Consider the following 17,799-nt stretch of genomic DNA (forward strand, 5'->3'; position numbering starts at 1 on the left):
GACTAGCTGAGCACCTCCACCCCCACAGGCCTGGACTCCAGCAGGGTGGAGAGTGATGGCCTGTGTCCAGTTGCTCAGGGTCTCCCTTGGCTGAAGTAGCCCGGCCGCTGAGGCCTTCAGTGGGGCCTAACTGGACCAAGATGGTTTTTGCTGGGGAGATCCTGAGTCCCACACTGGGAACGCCATACCTCTCCACTCCCCAGCCCAGGCCCCTCGCCTGCCACAGGTCTCCCTTGGGACAGGAAGCCCCTGCCTGGGGGTGGAGGAGCCGTGCCAGTTCCACCAGGATCTGTGCCTGAGGAGCAGGCCTCTCCTCGGGATATTTACTTGGAAATTTTATTCAAATGGAGGCTGGCGCCTGAGCTCTCCTTGGGGAATCCAGTGGGGTGGGGAAGGCCTGGACTAGGCTTCCCCCTTCCTCTTCTGGGGCCGCCCTGGCCTGCTGCTCAGACCGCCCGCCCGCCCCCAGGCTCTGGACCCCCAGACTCCCCGGCCCGACGCGATCCTGCAGCCCGGCCCCGTGCCAGGCGCCCACCGCCGCCCCCTTGGGCCGTTCCCCGTGTTCCCTGGCGCTGTCCGGGCCCTGGGGAGTGCCGGGCGCAGGCTGCTCTCTTCTGGGCCATTCTTTCCCAGCCCCCTCCTCCCTTCCGTTTCCGTGGCCGTGTGGCCGGCTGAGGCAGCGGCCTGCACTGGGCAGGGGGGCGGGCAGGCGTCGGGGGCTCCCGCCCGCCCCTTCCCCTCAGCCGGCCCGCCCCGGGGCCGGGGCCAACTGAAACCGCAGGAGGAGGAAACGCGGAATCAGGAACTGGCCCCGGGTGGTGCGGGCCTGAGTCTGAGTCGGTCCTCGGCGGCCCCAGGATCAGCTGCCCACGCGAGTAACTCCTGCCCCGAGGCCCAGGAGGCAGCGGCGGCGGGCACGGGGAGCGGGGTCAGCAGGCAGTGGGCAGGGGCCCGGCAGGCGATCAGAGAGCGGGACACGGGACCAGGTAGGGCAGGGGCCACGGAAGGGCAGGGTCCGGGGCGGCGGCTGCCTGGGGCGCCGGCAGGGGCAGTCTTGTGCGCACCTTGCCCCTGCAGCGGGTGCTGGGTGGAAGGGCCCAGGGAGGGAGGCTCCGAGAGGTTTCTGTTCCAGGGCTGGGAAGGAGACCCCTGGCACCAGGCCTCGACCTGGGACACAGGAAGCAATGAGGGCTTTCCCAGGCCAGGCCGTGTTCTGTACCCATGGCTGCATTTCAGCGGGACAGCCCCCCACCTCCTGCCTGTCTGCGGCTCCTCCTGGCCCGGCAGCCCCTAGCTTCCCTGTCCTGCCCGCCCGTCTCCAGCTTCTGCCTTGCCCCCAGTGGTGGCCTCTCCTCTCTTGGTCCCCAGGACCACACTATGGGCTTCTCTTCGGAGCTGTGCAGTCCCCAGGGCCACGGGGCAGTGCAGCAGATGCAGGAGGCCGAGCTTCGGCTGCTGGAGGGCATGAGGAAGTGGATGGCCCAGCGGGTCAAGAGTGACAGAGAATATGCTGGGCTGCTGCACCACATGTCACTGCAGGACAGCGGGGGCCAGAGCCGGGGCATCAGCCCCCAGAGCCCCATCAGTCAGGTGGGATTCTACAGGGCCCTAGGCCTCCTCACCACCCTTCCCGCCCTCGACCAACGAAGTCCTGGGGGTGCCGGGTAGGTCTGCCTGCCCCTTTCTTTCCCGGAGCCCACTGGGGAGGGTTGGTGATTGGGCAGGCCCAGGCGTGGGAGCCACTGTCCCCCACTCCCTGCCTTGCCCGCCCCATGCTGTAGACCTGGGCAGAGATCACCAGCCAGACGGAGGGCCTGAGCCGGTTGCTGAGGCAGCACGCAGAAGATCTGAACTCAGGGCCGCTGAGCAAGCTGAGCCTGTTGATCCGGGAGCGGCAGCAGCTGCGCAAGACTTACAACGAGCAGTGGCAGCAGCTCCAGCAGGAGCTCACCAAGGTAGGTGGGTGGGTGGCAGCCGGGCTTCACCTGGTCATTTCTGCCTACATTTTGAGCTGAAAAGGGCTGGTTTTGCAAGGAACCCCTGGACTCATTGAAGAAGTGTAAGTATCTGACCACAGGCCCACCCCCCAGCGCCTGCTCCAGCCCAGCTTCCTCCCCTCCCTCTCCTCCCCACCATAGCTTGGGCCGGGCTGCAGCAGGGCCTCTCCACGCCTTTTCTGTCACCCTACTGTGTACCTGAGCAGAGTGCTGGGAATACAAGGATGAGTGATCCAGCCATTGCTTGGGAGGAGCGCAGGACCTGTGACCCACCTCCTGCACTGCACCAGCTGGCCCTCGGGTCCGAGAGACAGTGAGAGAGGAATGAGGGCTACTCTGCCCGCCCTTGGCCCAGGCTGGCTCCTCCCAGGGACCCAGAGACCCCACAAGGCAGCAGTGTGGCCCCCTGACTCGGAGGTTAAGGACTGGGGCTGTGAAGTGGGTCTGTCTTCATTTGAATCCTGCTCAGCTCCTCTGACTAGAGGCTGTTTGATTGGAGCTATTTTCGCGGATGCTTTAGCCTTCTTATTAAATGTGCTGGGCAGCAGCCTGCACCACACCCCTCCCACCAGCGCAAACCCAGCCTTGCTGCAGGCCCACAGCGGCCCCTGGTGGCCAGCCTTCACGCACTCCTCTCTTCCCAGACGATCGATCATATAATTCAGGGGTCAGCCTGCTTTTGCAGGCAGTTTTGCTGGAACACAGACTTGCCCATATGTTTTCATATTATCTGTGGCTACTAAAGAGCTACAGTGGCAGAGCCCAGCAAGTTCAACAGAGACTGCATGGCCTACAAGCCTAAAATGTTTTCCACCTGGACCTTAAGAAAAGGGCTGATCTAGTCTGTGCATTTAGCTCTGTTACAGATGGGGAGGCTGAGGTTCTGAGGAGAGGAGTGGAGTTTGCCCTAAGTACCCCAGTGCAGAAGCAGGCAACTGGGATGAGAACTCCGGTCTTGACCACCAGGAACATAATTGTGGGACCCAGTGCAAAGTGAAAACGCGGGGCCCCTTGTCAAAAAATTATTAAGAATTTCAAGATGGCATCAACAGAGTGTTAAACCAAGCACACACGCCTGCCGCGGGACCTTAGTTGCCACCAGATTCCACTCTAGACCAAGGAAGGACAGTTGTCGCCTGCCCAGTCCGGCTCTCTGCTACCCCCCGGGGGCCTGTCCTTAGCCCGACTCCTCTAACCTTAACCTCAGCAGCAATGGCTAAGTCCCAGAGGTCTCCAGGCCCTTCCTGAAGGATGAACTTGGATGTGCTGCCCGCCTGGACTGCAGAACCTGTCCAGGGCTTCACCTCGGACAGGAATCCTCTGGGGACCTGCTGTCCCACACTGGTCTCTCCTCTCTCCAGACCCACAGCCAGGACATTGAGAAGCTGAAGAGCCAGTACCGAGCCCTGGCACGGGACAGTGCCCAGGCCCGACGCAAGTACCAGGAGGCCAGCAAAGGTCCGGGGCTTCCCTCGCTGCCAGGATGGGAATCCCAAGCCAGCCCAGAACTGTCCACAGGTACCCGGGGAGGGGGTTGCTACCCAGGCCTCTGTGCTGTCACCCACACCTCTTTCCCCCAACCTGGCAGACAAAGACCGTGACAAAGCCAAGGACAAGTACGTGCGCAGCTTGTGGAAGCTCTTCGCTCACCACAACCGCTACGTGCTGGGCGTGCGGGCCGCACAGCTACACCACCAGCACCACCACCGGCTCATGCTGCCTGGCCTGCTCCAGTCCCTGCAGGACCTGCACCAGGAGATGGCGTGCATCTTGTAAGCCCACCCCATCCCCCGACCCCCATCACAGCCCTGAAGCCCAGAGGCAGGGTCCAGAAAACGCAGTCCTGTAAAAGTGACAGGCGTGTAGTCACGTGAGAACACGCCCTGGGCCAGTCAGTTTACATCCAAATTACATTATTCTGGGCCCCTTATTTCAGGGTTTTATTATGTTTATTGAGCACCATTCTAGGCTCTGCTGTGTGATACAGCAGAGAACGTAGACAAAAATATCTGTCCTCTAGGGTCATTCGTTTGTGGAGAAAGAAAAGGAAATCAATAAGTAAAATAGAAAGCATGTTAGAGATGATAGGTGCTATGGAGAAAAATAAAACAAGAAGAGAGGATAGGGAGGCAGGGGGACAGGGAAGGAGGTTACTGTTTTATTTATTTATTTATAAGGAATATGTTCTTTTTTTGCCATTTTTATTTATTTATTTGTTTGGTTGTGCCAGGTCTTAGTTGCGGCAGGCGGGTTCCTTAGTTGTGGTAGGCAGGCTCCTTAGTTGCGGCTCACCAGTTCCTTAGTTGTGGCACACAAACTCTTAGTTGCAGCATGCATGCGAGATCTAGTTCCCTGACCAGGGATCGGACCCAAGGCCCCTGCATTGGGAGCGCTGAGTCTTAACCACTGTGCCACCAGGGAAGTCCCAGGTTTGCTGTTTTAAATGGAGTGGTCTGGGAAAGCCTCAGAAGTGCAGAAATTAGCCAGGGGGATTTTGAAGAAGAGCCATTCCAGAAAGAGGAATCTCAGGCGCACAGGCCGCAAGGTGAGAGAGCGCCTGAAATCAAGGAATAGCAAGGAAGCCAGTGTAGCCTTTGCTGAGTGAGGGAAGGGCAGAGTCAGACACGGGGCTGGAGGAGTCCAGGGATGATAGAGGGTCCCTCAGGCCGTTGTGAGGACTTTGGTTCTGGGTGGACCAGAAGAGCGGCATGATCTGAGCCGTCTGAATGAGGTCAGTTCGACTGCTGTGTTGAGAACAGACTTCAGGGGGCAAGACAGGACCAGAGAGACCAGGCAGGAGGCTACTGCAGTGATCCAGACCACAGACCATACCACTGGACCTGGGCAGTAGCAATGGAGGGGAGAAGTGGTCAGGTCTTGGACGTACTTTGAAGGTGGAGCCGGTGGGAATTCCTCATGGACTGGAAGTGGGGTGTGGATAGAGCAGATAAGGATGACTACAGGGATTTGGCCTGGAGCCCCTGGGTGGTGGAGGCTACATGGAGAATGAGGTGGGAGAAGCAGGTTCAGGAGATAAGAATAGGAGTTCATTTTTCTTTTTAAAAATATTTATTTATTTACTTTTGGCTGTGTTGGGTCTTAAGTTGCGGCACGCGGGATCTTTCGTCGTGGTGTGCAGGCGTCTCTCTAGTTGTAGCGTGCGGGCTCCAGAGCGCGTGGGCTCTATAGTTGCGGCACATGGGATCTTAGTTCCCCAACCCGGGATCGAACCCGTGTCCCCTGAATTGGAAGGTGGATTCTTAACCACTGCGCCACCAGGGAAGTCCCAGCAGTTCATTTTTCAACTGGTGGAGTTTGGGTGTCTGAGAGATGTCCAACAGGACATTTAGAGTAGGTGGATAGTTACATGAGACTGGAGCTCGGGGAGGTATAAATGCGGGGTCAGCAGCACATCGATGGCTTACGTGTGTATCAGAGCCCTGGAGCCCCAGCTGTGGGGCTATGCCCAGGGCAGGCACGTTTGTAGCTCACATGTACCGAGCACTTGCTCAAACCACACACTCTGCACATAGGCCCTCATTGGGGCCTTATTACAAACTCCCGGGAGACACTAAGTAACTTGCCTGTGGTCATTTGACTGGTAAATGATAGGTGGTGGGGATCAACCCCAGGGTGGGTCCAAATCCAGTGCCACGGGCCCCAAGCTTCCTAGCCTTGTCCAGCCTGAGGCCCCCCCCTGACCCGGGGTTCCATCTGGGGGCAGGAAGGAGATCCTGCAGGAATACCTGGAGATTAGCAGCCTGGTGCAGGACGAGGTGGTGGCCATTCACCAGGAGATGGCTGCAGCGGTTGCCCACATCCAGCCCGAGGCCGAGTACCAAGGCTTCCTGCACCAGTATGGGTAAGCCCCTCCTTGCAGCAGCCAGGTGCCAGGGCTGGTGGCCTGTGCACTGATGGGCACTGTCCCCCGCAGGTCCACACCTGACGTCCCACCCTGTGTCACCTTTGATGAGTCGCTGCTTGAGGAGGCTGAACTGCTGGAGCCCGGGGAGCTGCAGCTGAACGAGCTGACTGTGGAAAGCGTGCAGCACACGTGTGTGGTGGCTCGGCTTGGGGTCGGGGGTGGACGCCGTCCACGCAGAGCTGTGGCCAGCCCGCAGGCTTGCTTGGCCCCGCAGGGATGCATCTGAGGGGATTGGCTCTAACACTGCCCTTCCTCTGGGCACAGGCTGACCTCAGTGACAGAAGAACTGGCCGTGGCCACTGAGACAGTGCTCAGCCGGCAGGAGGTGGTCACTCAGCTGCAGCACGAGCTCTGGACTGAGGAGCAGACCACCCACCCCCGGGAGCGGTGAGTGGGGCCCGCCTACAGCAGCCTCCTGGCCCTCCCTTTCCTCCGTCCGGCCTGCCTGACGCACTGCTGGCAGCCAGTTGCAGGCTGAGCCCCTCTCTCCCCACACCCAACCACCCGCCCCTGCCCTCAGGGTGCAGCTGCTGGGCAAGAAGCAGGTGCTGCAGGAGGCACTGCAGGGGCTGCAGGTAGCGCTGTGCAGCCAGGCCAAGCTGCAGGCCCAGCAGGAGCTGCTGCAGGCCAAGCTGGAGCAGCTGGGCCCCGGTGAGCCCCTGCCCGTGCTGCTGCTGCAGGACGACCGCCACTCCACCTCGTCCTCGGTGAGCCGCCCTCCCGCAGCCTGCACCGCCAGCCCTGCCCGCCCACCGGGGGCCGCGCTCCTCATTTTCACCCTCCCCCTCCCCAAGCCTGGCCACCCGCTGACGTCTGTCCCTGGCCTCAGGAGCAGGAGCGAGAAGGGGGAAGGACACCCACCCTGGAGATCCTTAAGAGCCACATCTCAGGAATCTTCCGCCCCAAGTTCTCGGTGAGTGGAGCCCAGCCCGGACCCGCACCTCTGCCCTTCTCTGAGGGGTGGGCCAGGCCAGCGGTCTCAGGGACGTCCCCCTAAGCCCCTCCTACCACGGTGCTTTGGGTTTAGTCTCAGCGTTGCCCTAGAGGAGGCTCTTCCCAGGCCACTTTTACTGGGGAGCCCATCTCTTCCCTGGGATTCCGTGCCACCCCCGTACCCTCTTCCTCTCCACCACCCACGTGTGTGGAAGGGAGCTGCAGCCTCATCACCCCACGGCTCTCTGCTCCAGGAGTGGTTGGGGGCTGTGGCCTGGAGGAAAAGGCAAAAGCTTTGTTTGGGATCACCCAGCCTGGGTGAGTTTATTGCTGGCTCCAAGGGTTGCAGATGGCACTCGCGGGCTTTGTGAGGACAAGGAGTGTATGAGAGAGAGCCGGACACCCCCCAACTGGCTGGCCTAGTGACCTCCGCTGACGGGCTGGCTGAGTGACCCCTCCTTGCTCCTCCCCTGTCCCTGTCTAGCTCCCCCCACCGCTGCAGCTCGTTCCAGAGGTGCAGAAGCCCCTGCATGAGCAGCTGTGGTACCATGGAGCCATCCCGCGGGCAGAGGTGGCTGAGCTGCTGACACATTCTGGGGACTTCGTGGTCCGGGAGAGCCAGGGCAAGCAGGAGTACGTGCTGTCTGTGCTGTGGGACGGCCAGCCTCGACACTTCATCATCCAGTGTGCTGATGTGAGTGGGGCCTGAACCCCAGCCTTTCCCTTCCCTTCCCCTCCCTCCCCTCCTTTCCCCTTCACCAGGGAGCGTAGAAAGGAGCTGCTATGTCTTAGATGGCTCCCTGGCAGAGCTGAAAGGGGCCCCAGAGACCACCCAGTCCCTGCAACCAAACAGAGGTGTGCGTCCTCCCATAGGACGGGGGAGCAGACTTGTCGTGCAGCATCAGGTCTCTGCCTCTCATCCCAGGCAGGCCCTTTCTCCCTGCCGTTCTTTCTTCCTCTCCTCTCCCAGGGCTCAGGCCCCCTCAGCAATGGAGGCTGTTGACCCCAGTTCCCCCTACCCTGCAGAACCTCTACCGACTGGAAGGAGATGGCTTTCCCAGCATCCCCTTGCTCGTAGACCACCTGTTGCGCTCCCAGCAGCCCCTCACCAAGAAGAGCGGTATCATCCTGAACAGGGCTGTGCCCAAGGTGAGTCTGTGGCAGGATTGGGGCCCACACAGAATCAGAGCAGGAAGGGCTTTCTGGGTCCTATACACTCCCCAGGGGGCCGGCCTCCCTCTAGGTTTGGAATGTCAAGGTCAATCCCATTCCCTGGGCCACACACCCCTGGCTGGTGCTCACCCATTTAGTGCCCCTGCCTGGTCCCTGAGTCATCTAAGTGTGGTCTTGTGTCCAACCCCCATTTTGCAGACCAACAAACCAAGGTGCCAAGAAATGAAAGGCACAGCGTTGGGAGGGGGTATTCAGTCCTTGATAGTGCTCAGCACTCCCTCCCTTCACTGACTTCTGACCCCCCACCCCCCACTCCTCCCTTCCCCAGGACAAGTGGGCACTAAGCCACGAGGACCTGGTGTTGGGTGAGCAGATTGGGCGGGTGAGTTGAGTGTGCTCTGCCAGGCTCCTGGCCGCCTGCTTTCCCCCTCCCCCAGTGTCACTTCCTTCCATCCCAAAGGCCGAGTCACACCAGGGCCCCACCCACAGAGGGCTCTCAGCCTCCCCGCCTCAGTCTGAGTTCCAACTTGGACCCCTGACTCCCTGCCCAGCCACCGCCGTACGCTGTCCTGCAGGAAACCGGGGGGAAAAGCACCTGCCCTGGAAGCTCCCCAGAGGTGGCTCTGCCACCAGCACCCACCCCATGCCACTCACACGCACACACTTCCCGCCCCACCCCTGCCTCCTCAGGGAAGAGAGACACGCTCTGTTCACATGAGCTATAAGATACCTGCTCAGGGGGCTTCCCTGTGGTTCCGGTGGTTAAGACTGCGCTTCCAATGCGACGGTGAGGTGGGGCGCAGGTTCGATCCCTGGTCAGGGAACTAGGATCCCACATGCTGCGTGGTGTGGCCTAAAAATAAAAATTTAAAAAAAGAAAGAAAGAAAAATAAAATAAAATACCTACTCAGGAAAGAAGTCACTTTCCTAAAAACCATAATGCTTTACCAACCCAAGCAAAAGTGATTGTTGGACTTCCGTGTCACTTCTCAGTGAACATGGTAAGTCAGAGGTGACTCTCCCTGCCTGTCCCATGTGTACGCTTCATCCCCCGACCAGAGAGCCGGGATGAGCAGGTCTGAGCACGGGGGCACTGAGGCAAGGGCCGGTGGGGACAAGGTGGGCTGTGCCCCGAGTGCAGGAGAGGACCACGGTCCAGGGAAGACAGATAGGAGCTCCAGACCGTTTCAGGGGAACTTTGGCGAAGTATTCAGCGGACGCCTGAGAGCAGACAACACCCTGGTGGCCGTGAAATCTTGCCGCGAGACGCTCCCACCCGACCTCAAGGCCAAGTTTCTGCAGGAAGCGAGGTGGGTGATGAAATACCCACCCCCGGAGGTTCCACATAGGAAGGGCTCCTCTGCACACGGCAGGGTGCTTGACTTCGTTTCATCCTCACAGCCCCGCCCCCCCATAGTGTGGAGGGGTCGAGGCTCTGGGACCCACCCAAAGTCACACTTCCAGGTCTGCTGCCCTGCTCTCACCCTGCCTCAGGCTCCCTGGGCTCCCGGGGCCAACGAGGTGAATGTGTAAGGCCCCCCACCCGGTGGAGGTGGGAGCCTGAGCAGCCCTGCACCCCCGCCCCCAGGATTCTGAAGCAGTACAGCCACCCCAACATCGTGCGTCTCATCGGCGTCTGCACCCAGAAGCAGCCCATCTACATCGTCATGGAGCTTGTGCAGGGTGAGCAGAGCGAGCTGACCTTCAGGGCTGGGGTGTGCCGCTGGGCTAGGTCTCCCCGCCGCCTCCGACCCCCAGAAGGCTCATCGAGCTCTGTCCCCACCGCCCACTCCCAGGGGGCGACTTCCTGACCTTCCTCCGGACAGAGGGAGCCCGCCTGAGGGTGAAGACTCTGCTGCAGATGGTAGGGGACGCGGCTGCGGGCATGGAGTATCTGGAGAGCAAGTGCTGCATCCACCGGTGAGGGGGTGGGCGCGGCAGGCAGTCCCGGCACCCGCCCCCGCACCAGATGCAGGCGCTGCTGCCCCTCACCAGCAGGCACCAGCTCCAGGGGTGGAGTCTGCCTCTCTGACAGACCAGGCATCCCAGGAGCAGGGGCGGCTTTGGCTCGTGGCTGTGTCTAGGGAGCCCGGGCCGGGCAGGTGGCAGGTGCTGCGTGGATATTGGCTAAATGAGCCCCTGTCCTGCTTTCGCCCAGGGACCTGGCCGCTCGGAACTGCCTAGTGACAGAGAAGAATGTCCTGAAGATCAGTGACTTTGGGATGTCCCGGGAGGAAGCCGACGGGATCTACGCAGCCTCGGGGGGTCTCAGACAAGTTCCCGTGAAGTGGACCGCACCGGAGGCCCTGAACTACGGTACCTGGGCCTGATCCGCTCTGGCTGCAGGGCCCGAGGCTGGGCATGGGTCCCACCACCTGCCCTTCTCTGGCCAATGGGTGTGGCCCACTCACACCGCCTCACCTCCTCGTAGGCCGCTACTCCACTGAGAGCGACGTGTGGAGCTTTGGCATCTTGCTCTGGGAGACTTTCAGCCTGGGGGCCTCCCCCTACCCCAACCTCAGCAATCAGCAGACTCGGGAGTTTGTGGAAAAGGGTAAGGGAACCCTGCGGCGTGACAGTGGCCTCAGAGCCAAGCCCTCTTCCCAGCGCTCCCGCTGGACTCCTCCAGGCCTCCTAACGCCCTGTCCTTCCCACTGAGGCAGCGTAAGAATAATCCTAGAGCTACCATCCAGTGAAACCCTGTTGTGTGCCAGGCCATCCGTTTATTTCATTTACTCTTCATAACATGTGAGGTCGGGATTAATAGGTCCCTTTTACAGAAGGAAACACTGAGGTTTGCAGGGATCACACAACTAGCCCATGGTGGCTTGAGATTAGAATCTCTGTGTTTTTGGTGAAGAGAAGGGGCTCCTTAAGAACAGTGTACCTTAAGCAGCTCCCATTGCTCATGGCATGTCCCAGGGGCTGCTAGGCCCCCTCAGACCCCCTCCTCATGCCTGGTGTGCTATGCCTGTCCTCACAGGGGGCCGCCTGCCTTGCCCCGAACTGTGCCCCGATGCTGTGTTCAGACTCATGGAGCAGTGCTGGGCCTCCGAGCCCGGGCAGCGACCCAGCTTCAGCACCATCTACCAGGAGCTGCAGAGCATCCGAAAGCGGCATCGGTGAGACTGGGGCCCCACTTCTCAAGCCAGTGGCCTCTGTAGGCAAGATTATACCTCCTCACCAGCTCCAGGTCACGCCGCTGGACAGCTCTTCATCATCCTGGACTCCAGCCAACGGTATCTATGCTGCCGGCAGGGATGCAGCTCCGTGTCTGCTGTGCATCCCTGTTCCTGCCAGGGATTCCTCTTCCAGGCAGAACTAATAAAAACCATTTGTGCCCATCAAGTGCTCTTGGCATGCGCGCTCCTCTGGAGGGCAGGTCTTAGAAGGAATAGAGGCCCTGTACCGTGGCCGTGGGGAAGGAGGAGGACGGACAGTGTTCACAGGGCAGAACTGACATGGTTTGGTAGCTGTTGGGTGTGCGACTTGGGGAAGAGGAAGAGAGATCAGGATGATATACAGGCTTCTTGACCAGATGGTGGTGTTATTTCTGAATTAGGATCCCAGGCAGAGGAGCAGAGAGCTGCAGGAAGTATGGTGAGTTTAGAGATGTTGCGTTTCAGGGGCCTGTGGGGATGTAAGTGTGACATATAAGTCTGGAGGCTCAGATGGAAGTAAAGGCTGGCAACTGAGGTTTGAAAGTCATTAGCTTATAAATGTCAGAGACACTATGTCTGTGTACCACAGTCACATGAGAAACAGGAAGAGGAGAGTGTCAGGGGAAGTTAGAGTTCCACTCCAAGGGGACTGGAGTAGCTGAAGAGAAAGAAAACTATTCCCATCTCTCAAGACAAGTTTACTGAGCAATGGGTAGCAGAGCTGGGAGCCCTTACCTCCTCCCTTAAACTCCCCTGAAACCTACAAAGTTATCTGAAACTTTTCTAGCAGCAACGGTGAAGGTCAAGAAGACAACGAGGGAATTCCCTGGTGGTCCAGTGGTTAAGACTCCGCGCTTCCACTGCAGGGAGTGCGGGTTCGATCCCTAAGGTCCTGTATGCCTCATGGTGCAGCCAGAAAAAAACGAAGAAGACAAAGAAGTATGAATAGACTGCGAAACAGAAACCTGGAAAGATTTATAGCAACGAAGAGCAAAGCAGTAAGAACTTGGAGATAAAATGGCCATGAAGTAGTTGATATCTATTTTCAAAGAGATAAAAGACAATACTTGTTTCAATAAGAGGAAATCAAGTTAGAGTGTGACTAAGTAAAAATACTAACAATTCAAATTGTGTCTCCATTAGAAGTGGTAAAAAGCGGAACTGAAGAACTTCTGCTTCTGGGTAGGATATGGTCCCTGCAAGTCCCCACGCCCATTGCAACAACTAGGAGGAAACATAAGATGTAAATAGTAATTTTTAAAGACAATGGCGAGAGGTGTTAAGAAAGAAAGACCACATGACTTAAAATTTCAAGGAGGAGAAAACCCCTTCAAGGTGAACTGATGGGCAATTGTTTTCTTCCCTGAGACATTTGCTGAGATGGGACATCTCTGATGATCAGAATTGTCCCAAACAGAAAGACTCTACTGGGGAAAAAAAGAAATGGAGTTTCTGGTGCTTACAGGGACAGTGCTATGGATTGGTACCTGGAGGAACCCAAAATGCAATGCCAGTTTCCCCCCATGGAACATTTGCTGAGTTCTGGAGCAGTATGGGCAACCAGGAAGGGGCTGGGCTGGAAAGGCAGGTGTTTAGAGGGAGGGGGCCTGAAACAAACAATTGGTCTCCCCCTCAAGATATTGGCCAGACTTTGTTTGTTTGTTTCTTTTTAAAAAAATATTTATTTATTTGTTTATTTTGGCTGCATTGGGTCTTAGTCGCAGCACGCGGGCTCTTCATCGTGGAGCGCAGGCTTCTTTCTAGTTGTGGCACGTAGGTCCTAGAGCGTTCAGGCTTGAATGCTGCCCCACGGCATGTGAGATCTTAGTTCCCCCACCAGGGATTGAACCCGCGTCCCCTGCATTGGAAGGCAGATTCTTAACCACTGGACCACCAGGGAAGTCCCATTGGCCAGATTTTGAACCTGTGTGGGTTGGGAGGCTAAAGAGCTAACCTCAAAATCTCTTTAAAGCAGCACTTGAAGGGCTGGAAGAGACAGAGACTGGCCAGGCTTTCCTAAATCTCAGAGGACGGGGCGATCCACGGGAGGATGGAGTTTTATCAGAACTATAACTCTGCCCCAACTCAGCTCAATGCTTGATTACATCAAGGTAACTGACTCCTCTGGGAACCCTCAGGGAGAAGTTGGGGAAGAGAATAACATCATATTTTACCTTTCTTTTATACCCAATATGCAACATACACTCAAATATTATAAAACATGCAAAAAGGGAGAAAAATGGGGCCAATACACAAGAGAAAAAATAAACTGTAGAAGCAGACCCACAAATGGTAACTATGCTTGGGACTTCCCTGGTGGTCCAGTGGGTAAGACTCCACGCTCCCAATGCAGGGGGTCTGGGTTCAACCCTAGTTAGGGAACTAGATCCCACATGCATGCCGCAACTAAAAGTTTGCATGCTGCAACTAAGAAGTCCACATGCTGCAACTAAAGATCGCACATGCCGCAACTAAGAACCGGCACAGCCAAAATAAGTAAAATAAATAAATACTTTAAAATAATAACTAAAATTAAATTAAAATAACTATGCTTAATATGTTAAATGGAGAAAAAGGTGGACAAAATAGGTGCAAATATAGAGAATTTCAACAGGGTTGGAATCTATTTTAAAAGAATCAAAGGAGCAGGTAGAACTGAAAAATGCCATCTCTGAAATTACAAACTCTAAAGGTTCATGGAGCTAAAGGGTAAAGTCACAATCACAGAGACTAAACGCACAGTCTCAGGATTAGTTTCCTAACCAGAAAACGGAACTAGTGAACTTGAAGATAGATTGAGTCTAAACTAAAATAGAGAGAGAGAAAAAAAGAAATGGAAAGAACAGAGCCTAAGAAACATGTGTGACTCCAAAATATGAGTCATTGAAGTTCCAGGAGGAAAAAGGGATGTTTGGACCAGAATAAACTGGAGATGTCCCAAATGCCTATATAGGAATAAGAAAGAACAAGCCATAAGTACATGTACCAACCCTGATGAATCTCAAAGACAGGTTGACAAAGAAACGCTATGTGAAAGAGTGCATACGTATGATTCCATTTCATGAAGTTCAAGAACAGGAAAAACTAAGCTATAGAAGAAATGAAAATAGTGGTTATGTCTGAGGGGTTCCAACAGGAAGCAGTATGAGCATGTAGGGGAACAGCTCCGCTGTGGCGTCCTTACAACCTTGCATGTCTCTACATTGGCCACGTAGGCAAGGCTTGAGTAGGGTGACTTGAGTCTTGACAGAATACACCACTATTATTCCTGGAGTAAAGGGACATAGCAGCTTAGAGAGGAGACTCCCTATATTGTGGGAGACCATTTTTCGTCCATCTTCCTAGTTTCAGTTGAGTGCGGGGCTTTCCATCGGGCCCCCTCCTGTCGTAGAGTAAGGCCAGGTGCCATACAACTGCTCGGCCGTAGTTTACAGTTGGCTCCTTAGCCACAGGGTGACCTACCGCCATGCTTCCTGTCACCTGTCCCTCCAGTTCAGTGTCATCCTGCGGCACTAGGGAGGGATGTGAGAAGCTGACAATATGCTGGTCTTGCTTTTGCTGTCAGTGTGAGTAATGAGCTGTCTGGATCCTTGCGACTTGTTTCCTTACCAGCTGAGTCTGTGGAAGTGTGACAGGCCCACTCAGTGGCTGCGGTAGTAGATGCTTGTGGCCCTGTTAGCCACCATGCTGCACTTAGGGACTGCTTGACCACTTGACCGCTTTGGCACATAATGTGGGGCTGATAAGGTCACAACCCTTTTTTGGGAGAAGAGACAGGGGTCTTAATGTGGGCTGTCAAGTCAAGTATAGGCTAGAACTCTGGTGGACTTAGTGTCCACTAAGTGTCCACTTACTGCTGAGTTGTTCGGTGACATCAGAGACAAGTGGTCTATGACAGTTGTTCCTGGTCCCCAATGAGCTCCATTGGTGTTTAGCGTTGGAAATCAAAGAGGGTCTTACAGAGTTAAAGAAAGCATATGCTGGTTATTGCTCACCCTCCTACTGTGACTACAGATAGAACACTATCTGGTGAGTAAGGGCAGTCTGCCACTCAGAAATGGGCTGAGATCCACTCTTACAATGAGTAAGGAAGGAGGGAAATTAGAGACAGACTTGGGCAAAAGTCCAATGAAACCATAGAAGCATGGCTTATCCAACTAGCAAAGGCAAGTGCTATGCAAATTCTGATGTAAGATGACAAGGAGTGGAAGTCATTTGGGTGTTAACAACTGACCCCATGCTCCAAGCCACTTTGGCCACAACCCTTCTGGTCAGTGAAGTGGATACGGAGGAGGAAAATATACAGACAAATCAGGGCTTGTTGCAGTGGGTCTTTACAGCTATAATGAAACCATGACCTGTCCAAGATAAATTCCCGTCCTCTGATAAGCACTCTTGGACAATAATGGGAGAGTCTATCACTTCCTTTTAGTCCCCTGTGACCTCAGTCTGGATTCATATGGAGATCATGCATGCCCAGATGATGAAACAGTCACCCAAAGTCAGACTGAACATTTGCTCGACACCAGCAGCCTATGGCTGAAACCAAATCTTCTCTTGCTCTTCGGGGATGTCTCTGGGAAACTCTTCAGCTACTGCGCAATCATTTCCCCAGAATGGAAACCTTGGCAAAGGTCAAGGTAATGCACTACAGGCCAAGGTAGGGGAAGAAACCAGCCATAAGGCCGTGTGGGCTTGGCTACTATGCCAGGGATCCCGAAAGAGGAAAGTGATAGTCTTTCCATGAAGAAAAATTGTCTCTTGTTATTGGGCTCTGGGAAGGCCATGGGGCTTAAGAGATTTGGGCTTTAACTGGGTTATTTTTGGCATTTCCTGGGGGCCAAAAAGAGGAGCACCAAGAGAGCCCCAAACTCCTGTAGAAGCATGGGGTTTGTTCTGTTTACTCTTTGACCCAACACTTTCAGCGCTACCCCTGAACCCCTTCAGAGACAAACAGGACAAACTAGGTTAGAGGCCAAGGTCCCTCCATCCCCAGGGGAGACCAGAGACCCTATGCAGTGTGCTGGGAACTAACAGCAACCATGGTTGCCAAACCTCAGCCCTCCTGAACATGGTGGCACAGGCCACTGGGATACTGGGATGTGCCCAGAGGCATGGCTGAAAACTCACTCTTACTAGATTTGGAAATAGCTCTCAAATTGGACAACAGACTGAGGTAGTTTGGGGGTGGGACCTTTTAATTTTTTTTTTTTTTTTTTTTGGCCACACCGTGTGGCATGCGGGATCTTAGTTCCCCGACCAGGGATTGAACCCACGCCTCATGCAGTGGAAATGCAGAGTCCTAACCACTGGACTGCCAGGGAAGTCCCCAGGTGAGACTTTTTAAGCTAATACACACCCAAGTGGTTGTAAATAACATTGTTGAATGTATTGTGGGAATAGATGTTTGAAGTATGTTTAAGACTTCTTTTGTTTGTAAGGGATGTTCCCAATGGAGAAGTGTCATGATTAGGATGGTGGTAATTAGGACAGGGACAACTGGTCACCTCTCCTGACCTAGCCAAGTGGTTACCAAGAAGCAGAGGGCTATGGATAGGGAAGTGGGGGGGGGGTGCCACAGTCTTGATCAAGGAACTAGTGGATTTAGGGGTGCTCAAGGAAATGAGATCTTTTTTTTTAATAAAGGAGATTTAATATTTAAATTAATTTATTTATTTATTTTTGGCTGCCTTGGGTCTTTGTTGCTGCACGTGGGCTTTCTCTAGCTGCGGCGAGCAGGGCTATTCTTCGTTCTGGTGCACAGGCTTCTCATTGCGGTGGCTTCTCTTGTTGCAGAGCACGGGCTCTAGGCACGCGGGCTTCAGTAGTTGTGGCACTCGGGCTCAGTAGTTGTGACTCGCGGGCTCTAGAGCACAGGCTCAGTAGTTGTGGCGCACGGGCTTAGTTGCTTCGCAGCATGTGGGATCCTCCCGGAGCAGGGCTCAAACCCGTGTTTCCTGCATTGGCAGGTGGATTCTTATCCACTGCGCCACCAGGGAAGCCCCACAAGGCCACTTCTCTCATCCGTCTTCCTAGTTTCAGTTAAGTGTAGTCCTTTCCACCTTGCCCCACCCTCCTCCCCCCACTTAGAGTGTAGCTGCAGGTCATAAAATTGTCTGACTGCAGTTGAGTTGGCTTCTCAGCCACAGACAGACCTATCATCGTGCTGCCTGTCATCTGGTCCCTCTGGTTCAGTGCTGTCCTGTGACGAGGGAAATCCGACACCATGCTGGTCTTGCATTTGCTGTCTGTGTGAGTAATAGCCGTCTGGATCCACTGGGGCTTGTCATCCTCTTACTGGCTGGGTCTCATGGAAATGTGGTAGGCACACCTGGCAGCTGCACAGTGATTTGTACAAAAGGATTTGTGGCCTTGTTAGCTACCAGGCTGCACTTAGGGAATGCTTGACCTCTTGACAGAGGGGAACTTTTTGGAGTGATGAGAAAGTGATATTTTGATCTGAGTGGTGATTATACTTCTATATCCATTTATATACATGAGCAGCACACTTAAGACTTGTGCCATATACTGTAAGTTGTATCTCAGTTAAAAAAAAAAAAGAAAAGAACCACCAGAGAATCAATAAGAGCTCTTGAAAATAAGATTATGA

General features: G+C 55.3%; 1 protein-coding gene across 3 annotated transcripts; it reads left to right on the top strand.

Annotated features, from left to right (window-relative positions):
- Positions 1-814: 814 nt before the first annotated feature.
- Positions 815-11,376, top strand: FES (FES proto-oncogene, tyrosine kinase). Of its 3 annotated transcripts, none has more exons than XR_003429280.1 (19): positions 815-986; positions 1,369-1,590; positions 1,782-1,955; positions 3,359-3,455; positions 3,586-3,769; positions 5,722-5,859; positions 5,932-6,051; positions 6,187-6,309; positions 6,443-6,629; positions 6,752-6,835; positions 7,340-7,549; positions 7,882-8,004; positions 8,357-8,410; positions 8,719-8,815; positions 9,220-9,338; positions 9,617-9,711; positions 9,825-9,948; positions 10,187-10,344; positions 10,460-10,562. XR_003429280.1 is itself a non-coding variant. In XM_027089392.1 (19 exons), exons 2-19 carry the CDS (start codon positions 1,378-1,380, stop codon positions 11,152-11,154), a joined length of 2,469 nt encoding a protein of 822 aa, XP_026945193.1. In that variant the 5' UTR covers positions 826-986; positions 1,369-1,377; the 3' UTR covers positions 11,155-11,376. The 3 variants fall into 3 exon arrangements, 2 of the variants coding, with proteins under 2 accessions (XP_026945194.1, XP_026945193.1); XM_027089392.1 differs by lacking the exon at positions 8,719-8,815 and adding an exon at positions 11,012-11,376 and having other exon boundaries at positions 826-986; positions 10,460-10,582; XM_027089393.1 differs by lacking the exons at positions 5,722-5,859; positions 8,719-8,815 and adding an exon at positions 11,012-11,154 and having other exon boundaries at positions 825-986; positions 10,460-10,582.
- The last annotated feature ends 6,423 nt before the right edge of the window (positions 11,377-17,799 follow it).

This window comes from Aethalodelphis obliquidens, unplaced genomic scaffold (assembly GCF_003676395.1).
Source record: "Aethalodelphis obliquidens isolate GAN/ISIS:26980383/991018 unplaced genomic scaffold, ASM367639v1 scaffold65, whole genome shotgun sequence".
Lineage (NCBI taxonomy): Eukaryota > Metazoa > Chordata > Mammalia > Artiodactyla > Delphinidae > Aethalodelphis > Aethalodelphis obliquidens.

What these genes read in the sequence shown, in the direction of transcription:
- FES (XM_027089392.1), top strand. Translation starts at nt 1,378, where the DNA reads ATGGGCTTCTCTTCGGAGCTGTGCAGTCCCCAGGGCCACGGGGCAGTG. An exon ending in CAGGAGATGGCGTGCATCTT is followed by an intron (nt 3,770 to 5,721) that starts GTAAGCCCACCC and finishes ATCTGGGGGCAG; the next exon opens with GAAGGAGATCCTGCAGGAAT. An exon ending in TCTTCCGCCCCAAGTTCTCG is followed by an intron (nt 6,836 to 7,339) that starts GTGAGTGGAGCC and finishes GTCCCTGTCTAG; the next exon opens with CTCCCCCCACCGCTGCAGCT.